The 24,060-nt window shown below is 35.0% G+C and overlaps 1 protein-coding gene across 2 annotated transcripts in view; it reads left to right on the top strand.

Moving 5' to 3' along the window:
• Window positions 1-23,512, top strand: part of PJA2 (praja ring finger ubiquitin ligase 2) — a 365,369-nt gene extending 341,857 nt beyond the window's left edge. For both annotated transcript variants that reach the window (XM_059916871.1, XM_059916870.1), the window contains 4 exons: window positions 3,607-3,718; window positions 17,371-17,485; window positions 17,874-17,995; window positions 20,331-23,512. In XM_059916871.1, coding sequence (XP_059772854.1) covers window positions 3,607-3,718; window positions 17,371-17,485; window positions 17,874-17,995; window positions 20,331-20,456 — 475 coding nt within the window. In that variant the 3' untranslated portion in view covers window positions 20,457-23,512. The remainder of the gene's footprint in view (window positions 1-3,606; window positions 3,719-17,370; window positions 17,486-17,873; window positions 17,996-20,330) is intronic.
• Window positions 23,513-24,060: the final 548 nt, after the last annotated feature.

Genomic DNA, 24,060 nt, shown 5'->3' with positions numbered 1-24,060 from the left:
TGTAGGCATGCGGAGAGTGCAGGGTCAGTAGTTGTGGCGCAAGGGCTTAGTTGCTCCACGGCATGTGGGATCTTCCCGGACCAGGGCTCGAACCCGTGTCCCCTGCATTGGCAGGCGGATTCTTAACCACTGTGCCACCAGGGAAGCCCTCACATAAAAATTTGAAGGTATAATCGAGGTCTTTATTGAACAAAATTTAGCTTAAATTTGAAAACTTCTGATTCATTGATGATCTTTCTGGATATGGCTGTTGTATTAAGATTTTAGAGACATTGCTGATTGTTCCAAAATTTGGGGAGCTTCAAAGTACTTTTTTTTTTTAATATGGGAAACAATTTAGCATTGATTTTAAGACAAAATTTTTGAAGGTTACTGTTCTGAATTTTGTCTAGATATGGCAACACCTCCTTATTTGCTTTTGTGGTACTCTTTTCAGTTTATGTGGTAATAGCTAAGTGTTGATAAGGTGAAAATGTGGTTTGATTTTCATATTAAAATAGCATGTCATTTTGACAACTAAAAGGAAAAGCCATGACAAACAGCAGCAATTCTTATCTAAAGACAAAATTTGACACACTTTCTTTTCAGTTTTGCCACTGCTTAGGAAAAAAATTAAAGCCCTTTGGTTTTTTTATTTTAGCTTAAAGGAAAATGGAAAAAGTCCTCTATCAAAAGTTTGCTTGTTTATTTGTTTTGATTAAGTCACAGAAATATTGTAGAATAACCAGAGAATATTTCATAGATTGGTGTGGTAGGAGTTGATGTGGAGAAAACATGGATTTTGGATTTAGACATATCCCAAATGTACCATTTATTTATTCTTTGATAACAACTTAAGCTTTCTCTTGGTTAGAAATTGGGGTTATAATTATTATTTTTTTAATAATTATTAACCTAATAAGAAATCAGGGTTGTAATAATTAACCTAATAAGATTGTGAGAAATTAATTCTTTGCGGATATAACCATGCTTTAATAATAGAATTTTTAAACTCTTTTGAAATTATTTCAGACTTACAGAAAAATAGCAAAAGTAGTACAGAAAATTCCCATATATCTCTAAGATTCCCTAAATGTTAACATTTACCACATTTGTGTTCCCATTCTTTCTTTCCTTTCTTTATATTCATGATATTTTTTTCCTGACGCATTTATGTGTAAGTTGCAAACATGATGCCTCTTTACTCATAAATAGCCTAGAATGAATTTCATAAAAACAAGGATATTTTCTTACATAGCATAATAAAATTGTCAAAATGAGGAAATTAACACTGATACAGTACCATTATCTAATCTACAGACCTATTCAAATGTCTATAATTGTCCCACTAATGCCATTAGAGAAATTTTTTTTGGGCCAATCCAAGACCACCATGTTAGTTAACATGTTTCTTTAGTTTCTTTTAATCTGGAATATTTCCTCAGTCTTCTTGGTCTTTTATAACTTTGACATTTTTAAAAGTACAGGCCATTTATTTTGTAGAATGTCCCTCAGGTTGGTTTTGTCCAGTGTCATAATTAGATTCGAGTTACACATTTTTAGTAGGAATATCATAGAAACAATGTTCTGTTCTTCTCAGTTCATATCAGAAGGCACATGGTGTCGAATTGTCCCATTACTGATGATGTTAATTCTGATCACTTGGTAAAGGTTTTATCTTTCAGATTTCATCACTGTACAGTTGCCATTTTTAGCTTTATGTAAGCGTCTAGTGGGAAGATAACCTGTTTCCTTTCAAACTACCAAGCTTCCATCTACTAGTTTTAGTGTCCTTGGTGATTGTTGTCTGAGACAGTTATGACCATGGTGTTTACCAAATGAATGATACTAGAATTTTTAATATTAGCTGATTATTCTTAAGTTACCAAATTACAACCAAATACCATGCTCTGAGTGTCTAGATTTATTTAGCCCAGAGAAGAAAAGAATTATTGGGGGATAGTTGACTCCAATCATTTGAAGGAGTTTTCTGCAAAGGGAAAGTGGGCATAGTTTGTGTTGCTTCAGCAGGCAGAACTAGAGCACTTACTTCACATAAGTTTCAAACTTCTATTAGGGCTCTCCCATACTGCATGCTCCTACTTAGAAAGCGATAAGTTTTCCGCATGGAGGAAATGGTTCTTCTGTTTCTTGAATGCCTACTCTGGTGCCATCTCTGTGCAAGGCACCTGTGGGCATCTACTCATTTAATTTTTTTTTACAGATAAAGAAACAGTAACAGTTAAATAATATTTTCATACTGTTTAACTATGACTCAGTTAAATGTGACATTAAATTCCTATCTGACTCCAAGACTCTTCCTCTTTGCACTACATTTCACTGATAGATGAATGAGTTCTAGTATTGCAGAGGAGGTTTATTCAGTAATCTTAGTTTTAATTCTAATTCTAAAATCTGTGATTGTATGAAAATGTCTGTTCCTTTGTACCATGTGATGTCTGCTGATTTCTAGATACTACTAAGCTTTAATATATTCTTCATAGGAATACTTCTGTATCTCTGGGCAATAGATTTGTAATTTTAATGGTGGCACAAAGATTGACATCATAACTATTTTGAGCTAGCATGTGTAACTGGATTTTTCTGACTATGATACTCAGTTTCTGATAGAAATGCGGAAGTCAACAGAAGTTTTCCTTTAGGTAGACAAAATAAGCTCAGTTTTGGAGATCTGGGATTTGAGGTGGTAGGAGTTCATTGAGGTAAAGTGCCCCACAGAAAACTAAAAATGTAGCTCAAGAACTCAAGAGGGATTTTGGAATTAGATAGAGGTTTAGGAATTATCTGTAGAAAGGATAATTGAAGGGGTGGACTTGAATGTAATTGCCAAGGGAACAAGATTTAGAAAGAAGAGGACTGAGGATATACTTACGTTTTCTGAATCTTGAAATACTTAGTATTTCCAAGACTAGAGAAAAAGGAGGAATCCGTATATATGTAGGCATGGAGGAAGAAGATAAGGACCAGATTAAGACATAATATTTTTCTTCAAGGGGCTTACAACCCTTCAGAAAAAAATAATAATAATAAAAATGAGCAGTTAGGAGCTAAATCTTTTTCAAACTGAATAATAAGGGAGGAGCCCTTGTTTTTAGAAGAATAGAAGAGAGATTAATGAGATAAACTTGAGAAAATACAATTTTCTTAAGCCTGAAGTAATTAAGCAGTACAAGGTAAGAGAAGAAAAAGAGGCTTTGACCAATGATAGAATTAAAATAAATGCAGTATTCTTAACATGTTCTCACCTAAATTTAGATTGGAAACTAAAAGAGGAAAGATACAGTAAAGAATTAGGAGGGAAAAAGTACTACCGTTATCCCAGCCATAAACAGTTCCCAGAGCTTGAACTAGAAACAGAGAGAATTTTCTTACAAACTTTGTGCAGTGAGTGTGGCAGCCTATTGGGAATGGGAATGGTATCTTAACTCCTTATGCTTAGCATTTAACTTTTCTGTTGGGTTCTTCCTGCCCCTCACCCCATGAGATTTATATTAAAGTATTTTAAGGTTTTCTGCTTGTAGCATCTTTATTGGCTTGTCAGTATGCTAATATAATTATGTCTTCACTATAAAGGCTTCCCAAATCACGGTTGTACTTTTTTTCCAGCCTGTTTGACGGCTTTGCAGATGGACTAGGAGTTGCTGAAGCTATTTCTTACGTGGATCCTCAGTTCCTCACTTACATGGCACTAGAAGAACGCTTAGCCCAGGCTATGGAGGTATTGCCGTGCTTATTTTAGTGCTCTGGTACCCATATGTAGGTTGGTGGGATGCCAAGTGATAAAAACTAAAGGTTTCTTTAACTGCTTTTAAGAAAAGGTGAATAATTTTCTTATCAATTTAATAACAATTACTGAATTGTGATTCAGTATGTGTATAGAAATTGTACTTGACATCCTGCCAATTTGCCTAAAACCACAATATTTTCCAGTTTTTACTACAGAATGTAAAGTGTTTGTTTTGCTTGCATTTAGAAAATGTTCTTCCTCTATAGAATTACTGTGTACAGGTCTGTGAATCTGAATATTTTATACACACACAGACAGGTATATTTGTTAAATGCAGTTAAAGATCTCTAAAGATATATTACAAATCACTTCCCTTTTTTGGTTCTTATGGCTTCTAAATCTATCTAGCTGCTTAATGTAGTTAGAAAAGTTATTCCCTCTCATCCCCACACACATACACAGGTTAATAAATGTGGCACATTTGGTGCCTGTTTGTCTTGCCTTCTTTGCTTTATTTGACCAAAACACAAAAACTTGTTCATGATTGTATTTGCCTATGGTCAAAAGCCCAAGGCATTTTCATGTTTGGGAACTTCCACTACACTAGTGGATTTTGTTGTAAGAAGTCTTTCTTTAAATCACTATTTCCACAGTGATTTCCAAAGTAGAGGAACAGTAATAACGTGAATGAGTCAAAAGTGAGAGAACAAAAATGAAAGATGGAACTTTCAGGAACACTATAATACCATTTTATCTTGAAATGTTTTGAGATTAGAAAGCCCAGTTTAGATTTATAAATTAGGTATTAGGTAGAGAGATCCAGACCTATTTATCTACACACACATACGCATGCACAGGTACACATACGCATGCACAGGTGCACACAAAAGTTAGCTCTGCATTGGCATCACTTTTTTCAGTGTGTGTAATCTTCCATGGAGATCATTGCTGTCAATTATGCATTATAGTGTATGTTTTTCTCAAAGTGACCATAGCAGAAATACTATGTATCATGGTGATCATTTTGAAATGTATAGAAACATCAAACCACTATGTAGTGTAACGAACTAATACAGTGTGGTAGGTCAATTATACTTCAAAAACAAACTCAGGAAAAGAGATCAGATTTGTGATTACTAGAGGCGGGGGGTTGGGGGGAGGGGGAATTGGATGAAGGCAGTCAAAAGGCATAAACTTTCAGTTATAAGATAAATAAGTACTAGGGATATAATGTGCAACATGATAAATGTAATTAACACTTCTGTATATTATATATGAAAATTGTTAAGAGAGTAAATCCTAAGAGTTCTCATCACAAGGAAATAACTTTTTTTCTATTTCTTTAATTTTGCATCTATATTGAGACGATGGGTGCTCACTAACCTTATTGGGGTAATCATTTCATGGTGTATGTAAGTCACATCATTATGCTGTATATGTTAAACTTACATGGTGCTGTATGTCAGTTATATCTCAATAAAGCTGGGAGAAGAAAAAGAAAAATACTATGTACTAGAAGAAAAGTCAGAATATCGTGAGACAGGATAATACACTTAGGACTTTTCCTAGATTCTATAACTTGCCTTGCCAAATTCTGACACATGGGAAACAGTGGCACAGCATGATAACCTGCATCAGGAATAGAATATATAAAGATTAAGGATCACTAACTTCCTTGAGTTAAAGACATTTTAAGTGACCACATGGAATATACATCAATATTAGAGTCTGGTTTCACACTGCTTAAATAGTTTGTTTCCATTATTATGCTAGTGGTTTATGATTCCTACAATATGGAGATGTCTTTATAAAAAAGTTTTGAAAATTAAAAGTTTTATTATTTATTACTAATGGGAACTGTGACATTTGATTGGCATCTTGAAAAAAGAGCGAGAGAGACTGGTCATGCGAGGTCATGCTAGGTGAAGGCATTAGCAGAGTGGACAAGACAAGAGGAAGGAAAGAATGTAGTAGGTCCAGGGAACATAGAGTCTCCACATTGTTGCCTCCTGCTCTCCGGAACCCAGTGGCACTGCCACTCTCAGTGGTTCTTACCCATCTATCCTTCTGTTTCAGATTAATAGCATTAAATGTCTCCCCTTCCCCACAGCATAACAGCTTCTTCAGATTTAGTGCTCAGCTTTATTTTATTTGAATCTGATTGAGACATGCTTCTCTCCTAGAGAATCAGTACAGTTCCTTCTTCCTACCACTCTCTAGAAATCTTTATTTTTCTACCATGCACTTATTCATTTTGAAAAATGAAACAAATAATTTATAATTTAGGACTTTTCCTTTTAAATTTAACACTAACATTCTTTAAATAAAGCAAAAACAAGTAATAAGACAAACTGAGTGCTTTGATTTGTTTTTTTTCTCAGCAGCCCTGTCTCTTTCTGGCAGTGGTTGTTTTCATTTCTGTTATTTTTCCAGTACTAGGCTGATCTTTCTTTTCAGGTAGTAGATACTGGTGAATATATTGGCAATAAACATTTGCTTCATATCTCTGTCTCAGATATGAGGGCAAAATATTTAAGATATTTAACTGTTTGAAAAAATGATTTTAAAGCTTTTTACTCACTCCCAAAGAAATCTTGGGAAAAAAAAAAAGTATTCCTTTGCACATCTTTAGGTTGACATCTAAAATTTTTTGGCATAAATCCTAAGTAATATTATTTACCCTATTATATCACTTTTGCAATAAAAATATGTTCAGGAATTTAAATGTAAAAAAAATTGGTTTAGATTGAGTTAAAATTGTTTGTTGTGTCTATTGATCAAAAACAAACTGTTATAAAGTTTGGTAAATAATTACTTAAACATAAAGTAAAAATTTTACTAGAAATGCATCTCTTAATGAGAGAGAAGCTTTTTTTCCTTCCTAATTACTTTGTGAGTGAATTTTATTCCTAGAATGAGGCATAATTCAGCATCAACTTTATTTCTGATTTTTATCTTTATGAATGTAGGTTGAAAAACCTTATTCAAATAAGTAAATTGGTAGGGATGGAAGGAGTTTATCATACCATTGTCACTGAATTCTTCTGAGATATTTACCAAAATCACAAAAACTTGGCAAGTTGTTTAGATCCTCCTTCTATTTTTTTTGAAAGTAGAAAATGGGAAGCCATCTACAAAGATCTGTTATCAGTCATTATAGTTCAGTTTGACCCCAGTATTTCAGATTACCCCTTTGAATGGGGAAGAAGTATGCTTTTATTTATAAAGTGGAAAAACGGTGAGTATAAAAAGGAATGTGGGAACAGGAGAGCCAGCTGGATACTGTGACTGCAGGTGCATTGTTAGGCAGATTCCTTTGAGGAAAGATTACATAAGATAGTTAATTGAAATTGAGTCTCTTAAGACTCTCCATGCCCGTGGACCCCTAGGAAAGTCTTTATATATTTACAGAGTACCTCATTAACACTAAGGTGTAGGCCTTAGGAAGATAAGTACGTGAGGTAAGCGCATAGGCTTTTGAGTTAGATTGATTCTTTTAGACTATGTGACCTTGGATAGTTCACTTAACCTCTTTAATCTTCAGGTCCTCATCTATGAAATGGGAATAACAAAATTTACCTCATGGGTTATTGTGAGATTGTGTTAAATCACTTAGCAAAATATTTGATGCCATGGTAAGCTCTCAGTAAATGGATATATTCAAAGATACATTCAAATTATCAGTCAACCAAGTGGTAATCATCTAGCAAATCTGGATTCAGTGGTCATTCAAAATCAGTATTAAATCATTTGTTGTTGTAGGTATTGATTCTTTAAAAACTAAATTATGTTTTATTCTTTAGAAACTAGATTTTGTGCTGACAAAATCTTTAAAACTAGATGTATTTAAAACTAGATATATTCCAGTTGGGCTGTTTAGGCCATCTAGTTGTCTTCCTGACACTTAGACTAACATTTGAATAAATATTGTACTAAGTTATAGACAGATATTTATGGATTTTCATAGCAGTGGCTATAAAATCGTCTCTCTTGCTCTTGTTGCTTATAAGTGATCCCAGATCACCTTAAATATATGTCAGTACCAAGGCAATGAATTATTTTTACATATATTGAAATTTCAGGTATTTATTAGCACTGCAAATATGCAGATAGTCTTCAGAAAGGAATAAGGAACCCATTGACACAAACATGTATTAAAGCATAGTTAGCCTGGAATAACCTACCCAAGTGGATCTTCCTGTAAATAGTATCCCTTCTTTTTGTTTATGTGTAGCACAGATAAGTTCTTGCAGAGTCTGCCTTGAGAAGTACATAGGGAATTGGAGGAGATTCATGATTATAGCTACAGTTATTCATGAGACAGAAGGGACAAATAATAGGCTCTTACTTTCCATTTCCTATCTCCTGATGGGAAAGTTTAATATAAAGAGTTATGAACTGTAACAGGGGATTAGAGTAAAAAGTGATTGTTTAATAACAAATAAAGATCATTCTAAAGAATATAGGAAAAGTACACATAAGGAACAGCTACCACCCAGGATCACCTAAGGAAGAGTTCACACTCTGCTCCAGGGCTGGGATCCATACCTTGATGGAGATGGCATAGCTGTGGCTCACTGAATAGCTGAGAAGTCGCTGTGATACCGGGGTGGCAGAACTTGCTGAAAATCAGCCCTGTAGGGTGATGTCTAACTGGAAACCCTCTACAAAAGAACTGTCCAAGGTGGGTGCTGGAGGAAGCTACTGGCCACGTGCATTGCAAGAGCTAGACGCTGGAGAAGCTGTGCACATTGCAGGAGTCTGGTGCTGGAGAAAGCTATGCATGCCGCAGAAGCCTGTCAAGGCTTCTCAACCAGGATCAGAAACAAAGCCCTTTTCCTCCTGCACTGTCTCTTCAGCATCCTCTATGAACAAAGCTTAACATCATGACAACTGTCAGAAGGGAATATATTTAAATGGCCCAAATCCATTTTCACAGAGCTTACAAAAACAGTGAATTTAGATCTGAGAAGCAATAATTGATTATTGGAACAGTCCGTATTTTTGACTACTTGGATTCTGTATACACCTTTCTACACACGTTTCAACTGCCGTCCAACAACAGTACAGCTATATTTCTACCTAACAAGATACAGCTATTCTAACAAAAGAAGAAGTTTTCACCTTTTCCCCAGAATGAACAGATGAACAGTCCCAAGAGTCATTGTATTCATCACTGGCTATATTAATTACTTCATAAATTGTCAGTCATACTGAATATTCTCTTATATAAAGATTAAATTGTAAAGTTGACTGCTATATAAAATAAAAATGGGAAGGACGGAAAAAAAGAAAATGGTTAGTAGATACAGATAAATATATACATATAACAAGCAAATAGAAAATATGCAAAGCTACTAGTCCTTGTTTCTGTATTTGGTCACAGACTGTAATTCATAGCTATAGTGTCTTTCTTCCTTATTTTCTCTGTCATCAGCAAGAATCTCACCTGGTTGGGATTCTTTACTTGGTGGTGTGACCCAAACCTACATTTCCCAAGCGTCTGTGTCCTCAGTCATCCTGCCTTTTTTGGCTGCTGTAGTTTTCTGGTAACTTTATACCATTGGGCATAGAAGTACTAAGAGATGTATACTCTATACTTGAAATTATCACAGGACTTTCAAGTAGAGGAAGGCTGGTTTGTGGAGGGTGAGCTACTCCTACTGGTACAAGGAGGCTCAGAGTGACATGGGGATTCAAAATAGTCAGTTTCATCTGAGTTCAACCAGATGTCCCCACTCTAAGTCTCAGAATCCTGTTTTTTAACCGATCAGTGATATAACTTTTGAGACACTTGACTGAGAATTAATTTAATTTAAAATGTATGTTTGATTTTCAGAAGTAAGAGATTTTTTTCAGGGCTCTCATGGACATGCTCTGGTTCTCATACTGTGCTTCACTTTGAGAGTTAATGGGCCCAAGTCTGTCATTTTCTCTTTGTAAGCATGCAGGAGCACTCAGAAGGATCCATCCCACATCACAGGTTTTATAGTCATCATTACTGCCGTTAGGTCAGGTGCAGCAGCCACCTGGGTTCCCAAGACATGTGCTTTAGGTGGCACTTCATTGTGTTCAGCCACAGTGATAGTTTAGTTTTGATGCCACTGAAGACCATGGATTGATAGCGTCCCTCTTCAGTTGGTAAAGAGCTCAGCAGTGAGCTCAAGCCCAAAAGCTCAACCAAACCAATCCCATTCTTACTTCATGGAATCATGCCTGATACCAATTCTGTATCAGTCTGAGCTCAGTCACAAGGGAGAAAACAATTAATTTGAATGGGGTAAGTTTAGTATAAAGAATTACTAACTATAGTTAGGCTACTAGGAAGTAAAGTGAATTCTAAAGAATATAGGAATAGCAGATTTAAGGAATAGCCTTAGGGCTGAGATGAAGCACTCTACCTTCCCACCCCCCAGGGCTGAGATCTAGGCTGTGTTGAAGAGGACACAACCATGGCTCTTAGAGAAGTGTTTATGCTACTATGCTGGCAGAACTTGCTGGAAATCTGCCCTCTGGATCTTGGCAAAAATCTACCTTTGGAGTGCTAAAGAAACTATTCACAGGGAAGAGACTAACTGGAAGCGCTCCTGCTACAAAACCACCCAAGATGGGTGCCAGGGGAAGCTGCTGGCCACCTTATACTGCAGCTGTCAGGCACTGGGGAAGCTGCATGTGCTTCCGGATCCAGGTGCTGGGGAAACCTTTCACGCTGGAGGAGCCTGGTGCAGAAGCCGTCTGTGCTCCAGAAGCCCACAACAGGGAAGCCTCACACACTGCTCCCAACAAGCCCGCTAGAACTGAACAGCCCTTTCCTCCTGTGATGTCTCTCCAGCACCCTCTCCTGCAGAGCCTAAGATCATGGTAGCTGACAAAGGAAAAATATTTAAAGGGCCCAGATCTACTTTCACAGAACAGAAATGAAAGGTGTATTTGTCAGAGGCAATAATTCTGTTACTGGCACACTTTTTCTTTTTGCAATATCTATCTGCAAATCCAGAGTCAAATATGGTGTTCAATGTTATTAACTATGTTTATTAACTTTTATTACAATGAATTTATTTTGCTCGCTCTTTTTTTATTCCTGACTTTACTTTGGCCTTGGCCCTATCCTTTATTGTAAGTCATCTCAAATCCTTTTTGGAAAGACAGTTCCTAAAATATCTTGGCTAGATCTTGAGGAGTATACAAAAGATTATGTTTGCCATCCAAGAGAACGCAATGTTAACCATCAGGCAGAATCCTATTCCTACCTAGGAAGCCTAGTTTGTTTATTTTTTATTGTGGTAACAGGCACATAATGTAAAATTTACTATTCCAACCACTTTTAAGTATATAGTTAAATGGCATTATACGTAAACAATTAACCGCATTCCCTCCTTTCCTCATCCTGTGGCAACCGTCATTCTACTGTTTATCTTATGAATTTTACTACTTTAGGTACCTCATATCAGGTATACAATATTTATCCTTCTGTAACTGGTCTATTTCACTTAGCATAATGCCTTCAGTGTTCATCCTTGTTTTAGCATGTGTCAGAATTCCCTTCTTTTGCAAGGCTGAATTCTACTCCATTGCATGTGTATACCACATTTTTCCAGCTTTATTGGGATGTATTTAACATGTAACATTGTGTAAGTTTAAGGTGTACAGTGTGTTGATTTGAACTTATATATTGTGAAATTATTATCACAGTAGGGTTGTTAACCTCCATCATCTCACATAATTACCATTTCTTTCTTGTGGTGAGAACATTTAAGATTTACTCTCTTCCAACTTTCAAGTATATAATACAATTTGTTATCTATAATCACTTTGCTACCTTGGATCCCCAAAACTTATTCATCTTATAACTGGAAGTTTGTACCCTTTGACCGGTAACTGCCCATTTCCCCCAACTCCCAGTCTCTGGCAACCACCATTCTACTCTCTGTTTCTGTGAGTTCACCTTTTTTAGATTCTGTGTATAAGTTATATTATACAGTATTTGTGTTTCTCTCTCTGACTTATTTCACTTAGCATAATGCCCTCAAGTTTCATCCATGTTGTCACAAATGGCAGGATTTCCTTTTTTCTCATGGCTAAATAATATTCCATTTTATAGATAGATCTATACACACACACACACACACACACACACACACACACACACACCCCACACCTTCTTTATCCATTCATTCATAATTGGATACTTAGGTTGTTTCTATATCTTAGCTATTGTGAATAATACTGCAGTGAAGATCCTGATTTTATTTCCTTTAGATAACTATCAAGAAGTGGGGTTGTTGGATCATATGGTAGTTCTATTTTTAATTTTGGGAGGGGAACTTTCTGCTGTTTTCCATAGTCGCTGCATCAATTAACCTTCCCACCAACAGTGCATGAGGGTTCCCTTATCTCCACAGCTTTACCAACACTTTGATTTCTTGTCTTTTTCATGATAGCCATTCTAACAGGTGTGAGGTGGTATCTCATTGTGGTTTTGATTTGCATTTCCCTGATGGTTAGTGATATTGAGCATCTGTTAACGTACCTGTTGGCCTCTTGTATGTCTTCCTTGGAAAAATGTCTGTTCAGTTCCTCTGCTCATTTTTTTATTGTTTGTTTTTTAGCTCTTAAGTTCCTTACATGTTTTGAATGTTGGTCCCTTACCAGTTACATGATTTGTAAATATTTTGTCCCACTTTGTAGCTAGGCTTTTCATTTTGTTGATTGTTTTTTTTTTCCAATGCAGAAGCTTTTGAGTTTAATGTAGTCCACTTATTTATTTTTGCTTTTGTTGCTTATGCTTTAGTTGTCACATCCAGAAAATCATTGCCAAAACCAATGTCAAGGAACTTTTTCTCAGTATTTTCTTCTAGGAGTTTTATAGTTTCAGGTCTTATGTGTAAGTCTTTATTGCATTTCAAGTTAATTTTTGTGAGTGGTGTAAGGTAGGGGTTCAGCTTTATGCATGTGATTATCCAGTTTTCCCAGTACCATTTATTGAAGAGATTATCCTTTCCCCATTGAGTATTCCTGGCTCCCTTATCAGTTGTTCATATTTGCCAGGGTTTATTTCTGGTCTCTTGATTCTGTTATTTGGTCTATATGTCTGTTTTTATGCCAGTACCATACTGTTTTAATTACTATAGTTTTGTAGTACAGTTTGAAATCAGGAAATGTGATGCCTTCAGCTTTGTTGTTTGCTTTGGCTATTCAGGATCAGGATCTTTTGTGGTTCTGTGCAAATTTTAAGATTTTTTTCTATTTCCATGAAAAATACCATTGGAATTTTGATAGGGATTGCATTAAACCTGTATAATGCTTTAGGTAGTATGGACATTTTAACATATATTTTAATTCTTCCAATCCATGAACATGGGATGTCTTTGCATTATTCATGTCTTCTTTCAGCAAAGTGGTATAGTTTTCAGTGTATAGATCTTTCACCTCTTTGCTTGAGTTTATTCCTAAGTATTTTATTAAGTTTTTTATGCTGTCATGAATGGGATTTTTAAAAATTTCTTTTTCAGATATTTTATTATTAATGTATAGAAACACAAGTGATTTCTATATGTTGATTTTGTATCCTGCAACGTTACTGAATTTGTTGATTAGTTCTAACTTTTTTTGTGTGTGTGTGGAGTCTAGGAATTTCTATACATATAAGATCTTATCTGCAAACAAAGACACTTTTACTTCTTCCTTTCCAATTTGATGCCTTTTATTTATTTTTCTTGCCTGATTGCTCTGGCTAGGATTTCTGTACTATGTTTAATAGGAGTGGTGAGAGTGGGCACCCTTGTCTTGTTCTTGACTTTAGGGGGAAAACTTTCCACCTTTCACTGTTGATTATGATGTTAACTGTGGGCTTTGTGTGCCTTTATTATGTTTAGGTATGTTCCTTCTATACCCATCTGTGAAAAGTTTTTATCATGAAAGGACGCTGTGTTTTGTCAAATGAGTGTTTTCTTTTTCTTTTTTTTTTTTTTTTGCATCTATTGGGATGATCATATGCTTTTTATCTTTTCATTTTATAAATGTGGTGTATCATATTTATTGATTCATATGTGTTGAACCGTCCTTGCATCGCAGGGATAAATATCACTTGATCATGGTGTGTGATCCATTTATGTGCTGTTGAATATGGTCTGTTACTATTTTGTTGAGGATTTTTGCATCTATGTTCATCAGGATTATTGGGCTGTAACTTTCTTTTCTTGTACAGGCATACCTCGGAGATATTGCGGGTTTGGCTCCAGACCACCGCAGTAAAGTGAATATCACAATAAAGCAAGTCAACAAATTTTTTCATTTCCCAGTGCATATAAAAAGTTATGTTTACACTATAGTTACTCTATTAAGTAGGCAATAGCATTATGTCTAGAAAAACAATGTATATACATTAATTTTTAAATACTTTATTGCTAAAAAAGCTAACCATCATCTGACAATGCAAGGTTGCCACAAACCTTGAATTTGTAAATAACACAATATCTGTGAAGCGCAATGAAGCAGAACTCAATGAAACAAGGTGTGCCTCTTGTGTCCTGAACTGGCTTTGCTATCAGAGTAATGCTGGACTCATAAAATGAGTTTGGGAGTGTTCCCTCCTCCTCTTGAAAGAGTTTGAGAAGGATTGGCATTAATTCTTTAAATGTTTGGCAGAATTCCCCAGGGAAACCATCTGATCCTGGGCTTTTCTTTTGGGGGAGATTTTTGGTTACTGATTCATTCTCCCTACTTGTCTTGGTCTGTTCAGTATTTCTGTTTCTTTATGATTCATTCTTGGTAGGTTTTATGTTTCTCTTCTAATATATCCAATTTGTTGGTGTACAGTTATTCATGATAGTCTCCTCTGATACTTTGTATTTCTGTGTTATCAGTTGTAATGTCTCCTCTTTCATTTATTATTTTATTTGGGTCTTGTCTTTTTTTCTTAGTCTAACTAATGGCTTGTCAATGTTATTTTTTCAAAAAAACAGGTGTTAGTTGGTATTTTCTATTTTTCTGGTCTCCACACTTACTTCTGCTCTGATCTTTGTTACTTCCTTCCTCCTGATAACTTTCAGCTTAGTTTCTTTTTCAGATATTTTGAAAAACATTTTCAAACTATTTTCTACTTCCTTGAGGTGTAAAGTTAGGTTGTTTGGTATATTTCCTTTTTCTTAATGTAGGCATTTTTTGCTATACACTTCCCTCTTAGAACTGCTTTTGTTTTGTCCTATAAGTTTTGGCATATTGTGTTTCCATTATTGTTTGTTTCAAGATATCTTCTGATTTCTTCTTTGCCTCATTGGTTGTTCAGGAGTGTGTTGTTTAATTTCCACATATTTGTGAATTTTCCAGTTTTCTTCCTATTGTTGATTTCTCATTTCTTGCCATTTTGGTCAGAAAAGATAATTGGTGTGATTTCAGTCTTCTCAAATTTGCCGAGACTTGTTTTGTGACATATATGATCTAACCTGGATAATGTTTCATGTGCATTCAAGAAGAATGTGTCTTCTGCTGCTGTTTTGTGGAATGTTCTGTATATGTCTGTTAGGTCCATTTTACCTAAAGAATAGTTCAAGTCCAGTATTTCCTTTTTGTTTTCTGTCCGGATGATGTCTCCATTACTGAAAGTGAAATATTGAACTCCCCTAATATCGTATTGTTGTCTAATCTCACTTCAGATCTGTTTTTATTTGCTTAATATATTTAGGTGCTCTTTTTTTGGGTACATATTCATTTATGATTGTTGTATTCTCTTGATGAGTTGATTCTTTATCATTGTATAATAATCTTCTTTGCCTCTTGTTACCATTTTTGGCTCAAAGTCTCTTTTGTCTGATATAAGTATAGCTGCCCCTGCTCTCTTTGGTTTCCACTTGAATGGAGTATCTTTTTCCATCCCTTCACTTTGAGCCTGTGTGTTTCCTTAAAGCTGAAGTGAGTCTCTTACAGGCAGCATGTAGTTGGGTCTTGTTTTTTTTTCCATTCACCACTGTATGCCTTTTGATTGGAGAATTTAGTCCCTTTATATTAGAGTAATGATTGATAGATAAGAACTTACTAATGCCTTGTTATTATGTTTTCTGGCTGTTTTGTAGTTCCCTTGTTACTTTCTCCCTCTCTTATTGTCTTCTTTTGTGACTTGGTGATTTTTTTACCTTTTGTGAATCTAATGTAGACTTGTGCTTTGTGGTTACCATGAGGTTTACGTAAAACATCTTAACAGCCTACTTTATGCTGATAACTTCAATTGCCTACAAAAACTCTACCCTTTTATTTCCCCAGTCTTATGTTTTTGATGTCACAGTTTACCTTTTTTTATATTGAGTATTCATTAACAAGCTATTGTAGTATAATTATTTTTAATACTCTTGTCCTTTAACGTTTATTCTTAGTAAAGTGGTTAATATACTACCATATTACAGTATCAAAATATTCTGAATTTGACTATATATTGAATATTTATCTTTACTAACCACATTTTGTTCATCCATTCATCTGTCAGTGGTTACTTGGTGTGTTTCTACATTTTAGATCCTGTGATTACAGGTCCTATCTGCAGTTCTAATCTAATTGTAGCCATAAGGGCTAATCAAGCCACAAAAGGATGAGGGTGACTCATACTAGATGGTCATATGATTTGCTGTTCTTTCCATTCCTGTTAGTGACTTTTTCTAGACATTTGAACCCCTAAATAAAGTTCACAACCCAGATAACCTAGGAATACAGGCATACCTCAGAGATACTACAGGTTCAGTTCAAGAGCACTACAATAAAGTGAGTCACACAAATTTTTGGTTTCTCAGTGCATATAAAAGTTATGTTTACACTATACTGTAGTCAATTAAGTGTGCAATAGCAGTATATCCAAAAAAACGTACATACCTGAATTAAAATACACTTTATTGCTAAAAAATGCTAACCATCATCTTAGCCTTCAGTGAGTCATAGTAGTAACATCAAAGATCACTGATCACAGATCACCATGACAATTATAATAATATTGAAAAAGTTTTAAATATTGTGAGAATTACCAGAATGTGACACAGAGACATGAAGTGAGAAATGCTGTTGGAAAAAGTGGCACTGATAGATTTGTTTGAGCCAGGGCTGCCAGAAACCTTCAATTTGTAAAAACATGCAATATCTGCACAGTGCAATAAAATGAGTTGTGCCAGTACTAGTGAACCAGTAATGTGAGTGTGCTGACTCTATGCCAGTAGTAGATACAGCCGTTCAGGAATGCATTATTTGCTTCCCTACCTTGAACATCTTGTAACCTTGGCCACATTTTATCTTTCATGAGTTGAACCTGTCCAAAGTATTTATTTTCTTTCATGTTATTGATCTCACACATAAGCTCATAAGTTGGAAGAGGTAACCACTCTTGAAAATATAAGTATGATGGGCAAGTAAATGGTTATTGAGACAAGATAGATTTTTGTTGTACTTGTGAAAAGTAGGGATTTTTTTTTCCTGTGTTTTTTGACTTTTTGGTCTGGTGATGGTTTCTTTTGGAAGGAGGCAAAAAGGGCAGGGACTGAAGCAAAAGAAACCAGGAGGAAGAGGATAATGGTGGATATAATTTTGGAGGATACCTTTAAAAATAGTTTTTCGTTACTGTTTTAAAAAGTGTTTCCTAACAAAGAAATGTGACTTTTCATTTTCAGACTGCCCTGGCACATTTAGAGTCTCTTGCAGTGGATGTTGAGGTGGCCAATCCACCAGCCAGTAAGGAGAGCATTGATGGTCTTCCAGAGACCCTTGTTCTTGAAGATCACACTGGTAAGGGCAAAGTTGATCTCTAATGTTGAATGACACTTTGCATATTCAAGTATATTACCAATGCACCTAGAAGATAAAACAGTGACTGTCAGAAACTTTCATTAGATTTTGTATGAAACCTACTTCAGACAAACTTTTACCTAGTGGAATTTTTTAATTTATCAAGTGATAGGCTGGGACAAATGTTCACCAGTCAACTTTACTACAAAAGCAATGTTTATTAAATTCCAAATTGTCATGTATTAAGCTGAAACACTTTTGCCAATTAATTCACCAAAGTCTGGTTCTTTTGTCTTTCATAGGTATTGTCTATGAGTCAATATGTTGGTTTTCAGTTTTATTAAAATTGAACTTTATGGGATTGATAAGTCAAATTATTTGTTTTCAGCTATTGGTCAGGAGCAATGCTGTCCAATCTGTTGCAGTGAGTATATTAAGGATGATATAGCAACAGAGTTACCCTGTCATCATTTCTTTCACAAACCTTGTGTCTCAATTTGGCTGCAGAAGGTGAGTTGCAGATTTACTTTTTTAAAGTTAATAGTTTCTCCTACAAGTTAATGATGATAGTAGTGTCTTTTAAGCCTATTTTATTTAGCTACATACTCATAGTAATTTTTAATTCAGTGTTTAAAATTGGTTACCTTTTAATGATTACAGATTAATGATATATCAAACTATTTTACCTTACTAACATTGTCTAAAAACAATATAGGCACATGATTTTAGGATAAGGCTAATTAGATCTTTGATTATATATCCCTGAAATTTGATGTTTTCAGGAATATCTTAAGTAAAGAAGCCTTTAGGACTACTCAGAGTACTATAACAGTATACAGATATTCTGCTAATATGAGATGGTATCTCTAAAAATGTATATGAGGAAAAGCAACAAGATCCTACCATATAGCACAGGGAACTATATTTAATATCCTGGGATAAACCGTAATGGCAAAGAATATGAAAAAGAATATATATATGTATAACTGAATCACTTTGCTATATAGCAAAAATTAACACAACATTGTAAATCAACTATACTACAAGAAAATATTTTAAATATTAAAATGTATATGATATTTAATAACCTACTAAGTACCTCCTATTCAAATTTTTATATACTGTTTTTCAATGTTTACCCAATAATTTTTAAGTATATTTGAATTCCTTAAGAAAAAAAAGTTTTACTTAAATCTTCTCAGTGAATTCTATTCTTGCATAAAGGATATTTACATGCAGTTCAGTAGAAATTCCCAAATCACATGCCCAGTTTAATTACTTACGGATATGGCTCCCTTTCTTCTCTATAACCACTCCCTTCCTTCTCTCCTCTCTTACTTCCTACCCTCTCCTTTCTCTCTTCTTTTCTTTCCTTTCTCTTTCTTTGCTGTTGCTCCCCCTCTACTGCTACTTCATCTTTGTCAAAACTCTAGTTAATATCTAAAATCCAGTGCAGAAATGTTCCTGATTCCTTTATAAAATCTAAAGTTTCTGTCTAGGCTTTCCAGGCCTTCTGTGATCTAGTCTGTCTCGTCACATTTACTCCTCTGTACATTTACTCATTTTTGCTTAGCCTGGTGTGATCTTCCCCTTACTGTAAGAATAGATGATCTAGGTAGGTCCGCTTAATTTCGACCTTTTCTATCCTTAATATCCTCTTTTTTAAACTCCCACAATAGTATCAGAGCCTTAAGAAGGATCTAGCGTTGTCTGTGCCTGCTCTGTGTCACGTATCGCTGGATGATTGATGTGTGTTTTCCCATTTAATCCTAACAGTAACTCTGGGACATATTGGTATCCTTATTCTCATTTTCCAATCATTGTTATTCATCCAAGGTGACACAGCTAGTGTGTGGTTGATTGAGACTGTACTCATATATTTGACTCTAAAATGTTGCTCTTTTGGCCCCATCTGTATGGCAAGTGCACAATAAATGTTTGCTGAATTAAATTCTTGAATTGTAAATATTATGTATGTTGTACAATCTTGAATTGTCATTGATTTTGCTTTAACCCAAGGTAATAATCTCTTTAGTCTGTCTCCCATCAGGAAGCAGCTTATTGTGAAGCCTTTCCTCTAGGGAGAAGGTTTCCAAGTTCTAAATCTTTGTCACCTTCAACAGCCTGATTTCTTCAACCTTTTTTCTATTCGGGAGATCTCTGGGAAGAAGACAAGATTTGTGAGGGGATAACATATCGCTAGATGACACATCTCTATAACCTTCCATTGGTCCTAAAATAATGTACTCCCAGTCTAACTGCTTTCCCTGTTCCACCTTCCCTCACTGATTTGTTTTATCATGTAGAAGGCACCTAACTCTCCATATCTTTTTGAAAAGGAAGTATATGGCTTATAAAGAAGGTCTGTGGTCCATCTGCTTTGATGTGCTACACTAAAGTGAGGCTTTAGTATATATGAGGAAGATCCTAGGGGGATAATTTGGTATAATAAATATGTGAATTAATTAGGTCTCTGGTTTCTCTAACACATGTATTCAGTTCAGGTGAAGACATGCCCTGTGACTCCTTGCTCACCCCTGTAGCACCAGTGCCAAGTGGAGCATGTAGTAGACTCTTAATTAATACTCACTAAATGAAAGATGCGTGACCTAAAAGATGCAGACATGATTAGGAGACACTGTTTACCCTCAGAGAAATTGAGTCTGATTGGGATGAAGAGGAAACAGCATCAAAATTTTGCCTCTCTGTACTGTGTGGATTTGAAGTTTATTTGGTTTTGTTTTTAAGTTATTTGACTTGTTTTGAGGATAATGATACTGTTCTGATACTTTGTAGCAGTTAAGATCTTTCCATTGGCTGTGAACTTGTTTTATTCTTCCCCCAGTCAGGGACGTGCCCTGTGTGCCGCCGTCATTTCCCACCTGCTGTGATGGAAACACCTGCAGCTGCTTCCTCTGAGCCTGATCATGATGCCCCACCTGCAAACGACAGTACTGCAGAAGCCCCCTAAACCTGAACACTTGAATGAGATCGGTCTATCAAAGTAAATCTGCAGATCCTTCTAAATCTGATGTGCAAATAATTATATATAAATATATTTAAAATGCTATATATAGTCTATGCCATAGTTTAGAAAGAGAATATTAACCTTTCTAAACTAAATTTAGGTTTGCAGAAAGTACTAAACATTTTCAAGCTGAATGTTGAAGTAATGCATTCATTTTCTTTAGTTTAATATGTTATTAATTGTAATGTCAAGCTTATCAGTTAACTTTATCCAGAAGAAATAATCATCTGTGTGGCACACATTATTGGTTTTGTCTGAAGTACTGCCACTAAGTGATTATAATTTAAGCTTTCCTATTTGCATCAAATGTGAAGATTGTGATCACAACAGTAGTAAAATTTGGTTTCGTTGGAAATAAAAAAGAATTCTAAAGCATGCTTTTTCATTGGTCCCTTTGCTTTTGCTTCATCAAAACCTCTTGGTTCATAATACTGAGTGGTTTTATAAGAAGATAACCTATTCTTTCATCTTTGTTTAAAATTAGGACTTTTTAGAATGCCAAACAAAACTTCTGGCTAGAGCATCACAAAATTTTAAAATCTTAAATGTAATCTCCTTGAAATGGTTAGGTAGTAAAATAAGTTATTATATTTGAAATGGTGGATGTGCTTAAAGTAAGGTTAGTAAAGCATATAAACAATCTCATGTGCTCAGTGCTTGGTACAGTGAGATGAATTAGATGGCCTTATGAAATCCTTTCTGTTTGGTTAAAATTATACTTGAAGGTCCAGAAAACTCGTGGCACATTTGTGTAATAAATACTGGATATAGTTAAAGGTAATTTTGGCTCTGAAATATTTTGGAAAGTCTGAAAACAAGCATAAAGTGTTTTAAAACACTCATTCTGTTGTATACCGAAGGAAAACCTGAATCCTTAAAAAACTAGAAGATTAATTGTGCTGTCTTGTATAAAGCATAAAACTGATGGGGTCCAGGACAGATTTGGCCATACCTTTTTACAACATATCTAAACCTTACTATGTTATAATTTATTATTTTAAAATATTGTTGAACAAGGATTAGTCATATTACATTATCAGCCTTTGTTTCTTTACACTAATTTATTTTGGGAAAATTATTCACCTGGAACTAAAATAAAAACAAGTAGTTTCAAATTAATCCATGGGTGAAAAAGGAATAGATTGTATGATTGCCTAGTGACTGTATGAACAGAACTGAGCAGGTAACACAGTTCCGTTCTTAATTTCCTTTCTCTAAAAGAGAAAAGAAGATGCTGACCTCACATTTATCCTCTGAAAGAGATCTGTTCACAAGCTTTTACAAAAGTGAGGAAATCAGCTTTCCTTACTTTACATTTTTTTTAATGGGAAATTTGACCCACAGGGTCATCTTTGTAATTATGTAACCAAACGAAGAGCGCACAGCTTTCTGTTTAGGTTATCACACCCAGTAGGCAAGTATGTATCAACATGGACATAATATTTAACTTATGGATGTGATTCGGTATCAACACCAGAGAATGATGGGTGTTAGAATGCCACATTTGAGCAAGTAAAATAGTGAAACACACAGTGAGTGTACATCCATCCAAGTAGTACAATGATAATTTAGTTTAGACACATAAAAAGAATGTTTATATGGCTTCCCAAATGCAAAATTACATTTTATTTGTGTAATTAATTTCTCTGCATATTTATATTCCATCTCTTTTCTTCATTCTTAAAAATAAATGTATTTTCACTGTTGGCATATTTGAGGCTTAAATATAAGGAACATAACACTTGCATTCTAATTTTTGCATATATTGTAAATGTGTCTGGTACTTACAGCAAAATACTGTGTATCCTTTTATGGGTAAAACAAAACTGAACGTTGCATGCATGTAATGTGGTGACTTTGTAATTTAGGGGTTCTTTGGGGCTTCTGTGACTTTGGAAATGCTTACATTCAAGCCTTAATGTTGCATTAGGTAGCATGTTTTCCTTCTGATGTATATAGTCACTGTTGCATAAACTAATCTTTGCTTGTTTTCTACTCTGTGATCTTTCCATACCATATTTCATTGATGATCAGTTAGTGTCAAGGAGTCAAATCAAATTAAAATTAATTCTCATGTGTATATTGTGGAAATTTGTGGCTAGTGTGATTTTTATTGTTGTTGTTTCCTTTAAATAATAATGATCAGTTGTGACACTTAGTGGTTAAACTGACATTGTTACAGATTTCTCTGTAATAAGCCACACATTATATTTAGGCAGTATAAAGGGACCTTGGTTTTCTTCTAGATAGCAGCTGTCCCAAAGAAAATATTTCTTCTTTGGCTGTTACGATTTAGCTATTATCTGCCAGTTGTTAAGAGGTTTTGGTTCCAAATTCAACCAGCAGTGTTGAGAGCTGAACTTAAGATAGCTGTTGTACTTTTTGCTTTCCATCTGTTTCTGCCCTTCATTCTTGGCTCCCTACTATCTGTAAACAGCTGCTATGAAGGAGAAAAGTTGAATAAGAGTTGGCTTAAAAATTCTTTTAAAAAGAAAATTGAGGTTTTAGAATTTTCATTGTAACAAGCTGATATAAGCTGAGGCTGACAAGTTAGGACACCTAAATATTGTTTGATCATATCTTGGCTCCTTTTGAAAAAGTAAAGAATATATGAAGGTAAATTAGAAATATAAATATTAATAAAAGTATTGTTTCTCTTATTTCTCTATTATATGTTAAATGACTTGACCTAATAATTTTATTTTTTTAAACGTTTTCTTCTTTCTTGTAATTTGAATGCTGATATTTAAAGGTAGATCTATGTGGTTTTCTTTCGTGTTTCTTATTTGTTTATCTCTAAGCTAACTAACTCTTTGTGATCTGCATTTATATATTAACTGTTAAATATATGTGAACTGTTAAAATGGAATGCAAGTTTTTCAAAAGCCCAGGTCTAAACACAATGATTGGTTTATTGTTCTACAACCCCAATCCATCATTTTTCGTGTAAATCATAAACAATAAACAGGATATACTCAGTGGTCATTTCTAATATTTAATTGTGTAGTCTTATCACTTCTATAATGTAACCCCCTGGAGGATTTAGTGTTTATAGCAAAGTACACAGTTACTAAGGAAGTCTGGAATAGGCTCCTGAGCACATGATTTTATAGTCCTTTAACTGTGATCTAAGAAGGAAAACCCTAAAAGAGACCTCAGCTGTACAGAAGTGGTTGATGGACTTCCAGAGTTGGAGCCACTCAGCACGCCTACAAGGGTTGGATTTCGTTAGAAGAGTATCACCCAAATGTTCCTATAAATAGCACATACGTGAAGCTAGGCAGAAAGGTTCTGTCTCTTCTGTGTGGCCACCTCTTCCTATCTTCCCTCAGGCTTCACACTTTTCTCAGATCTTGCATGATATCTATTCTAGACCAGCCTGGCATTGGCTATTTCCATCCCTCACTTAAAATGTGTTGCTCAGAACTAAACACGGTTCTTCTGTTGTCTGACTAGAGCAAGGTCCAGAAGCATTATTGCCAACATCAAAGTGATTCTCATATGACTGTTATGACTCGTGTATGTTGATGTTATTATCATTACCATC

The sequence above is a fragment of the Balaenoptera ricei genome, chromosome 3, assembly GCF_028023285.1.
Source record: "Balaenoptera ricei isolate mBalRic1 chromosome 3, mBalRic1.hap2, whole genome shotgun sequence".
Lineage (NCBI taxonomy): Eukaryota > Metazoa > Chordata > Mammalia > Artiodactyla > Balaenopteridae > Balaenoptera > Balaenoptera ricei.
This window is presented reverse-complemented; position numbering and strand designations above follow the sequence as displayed.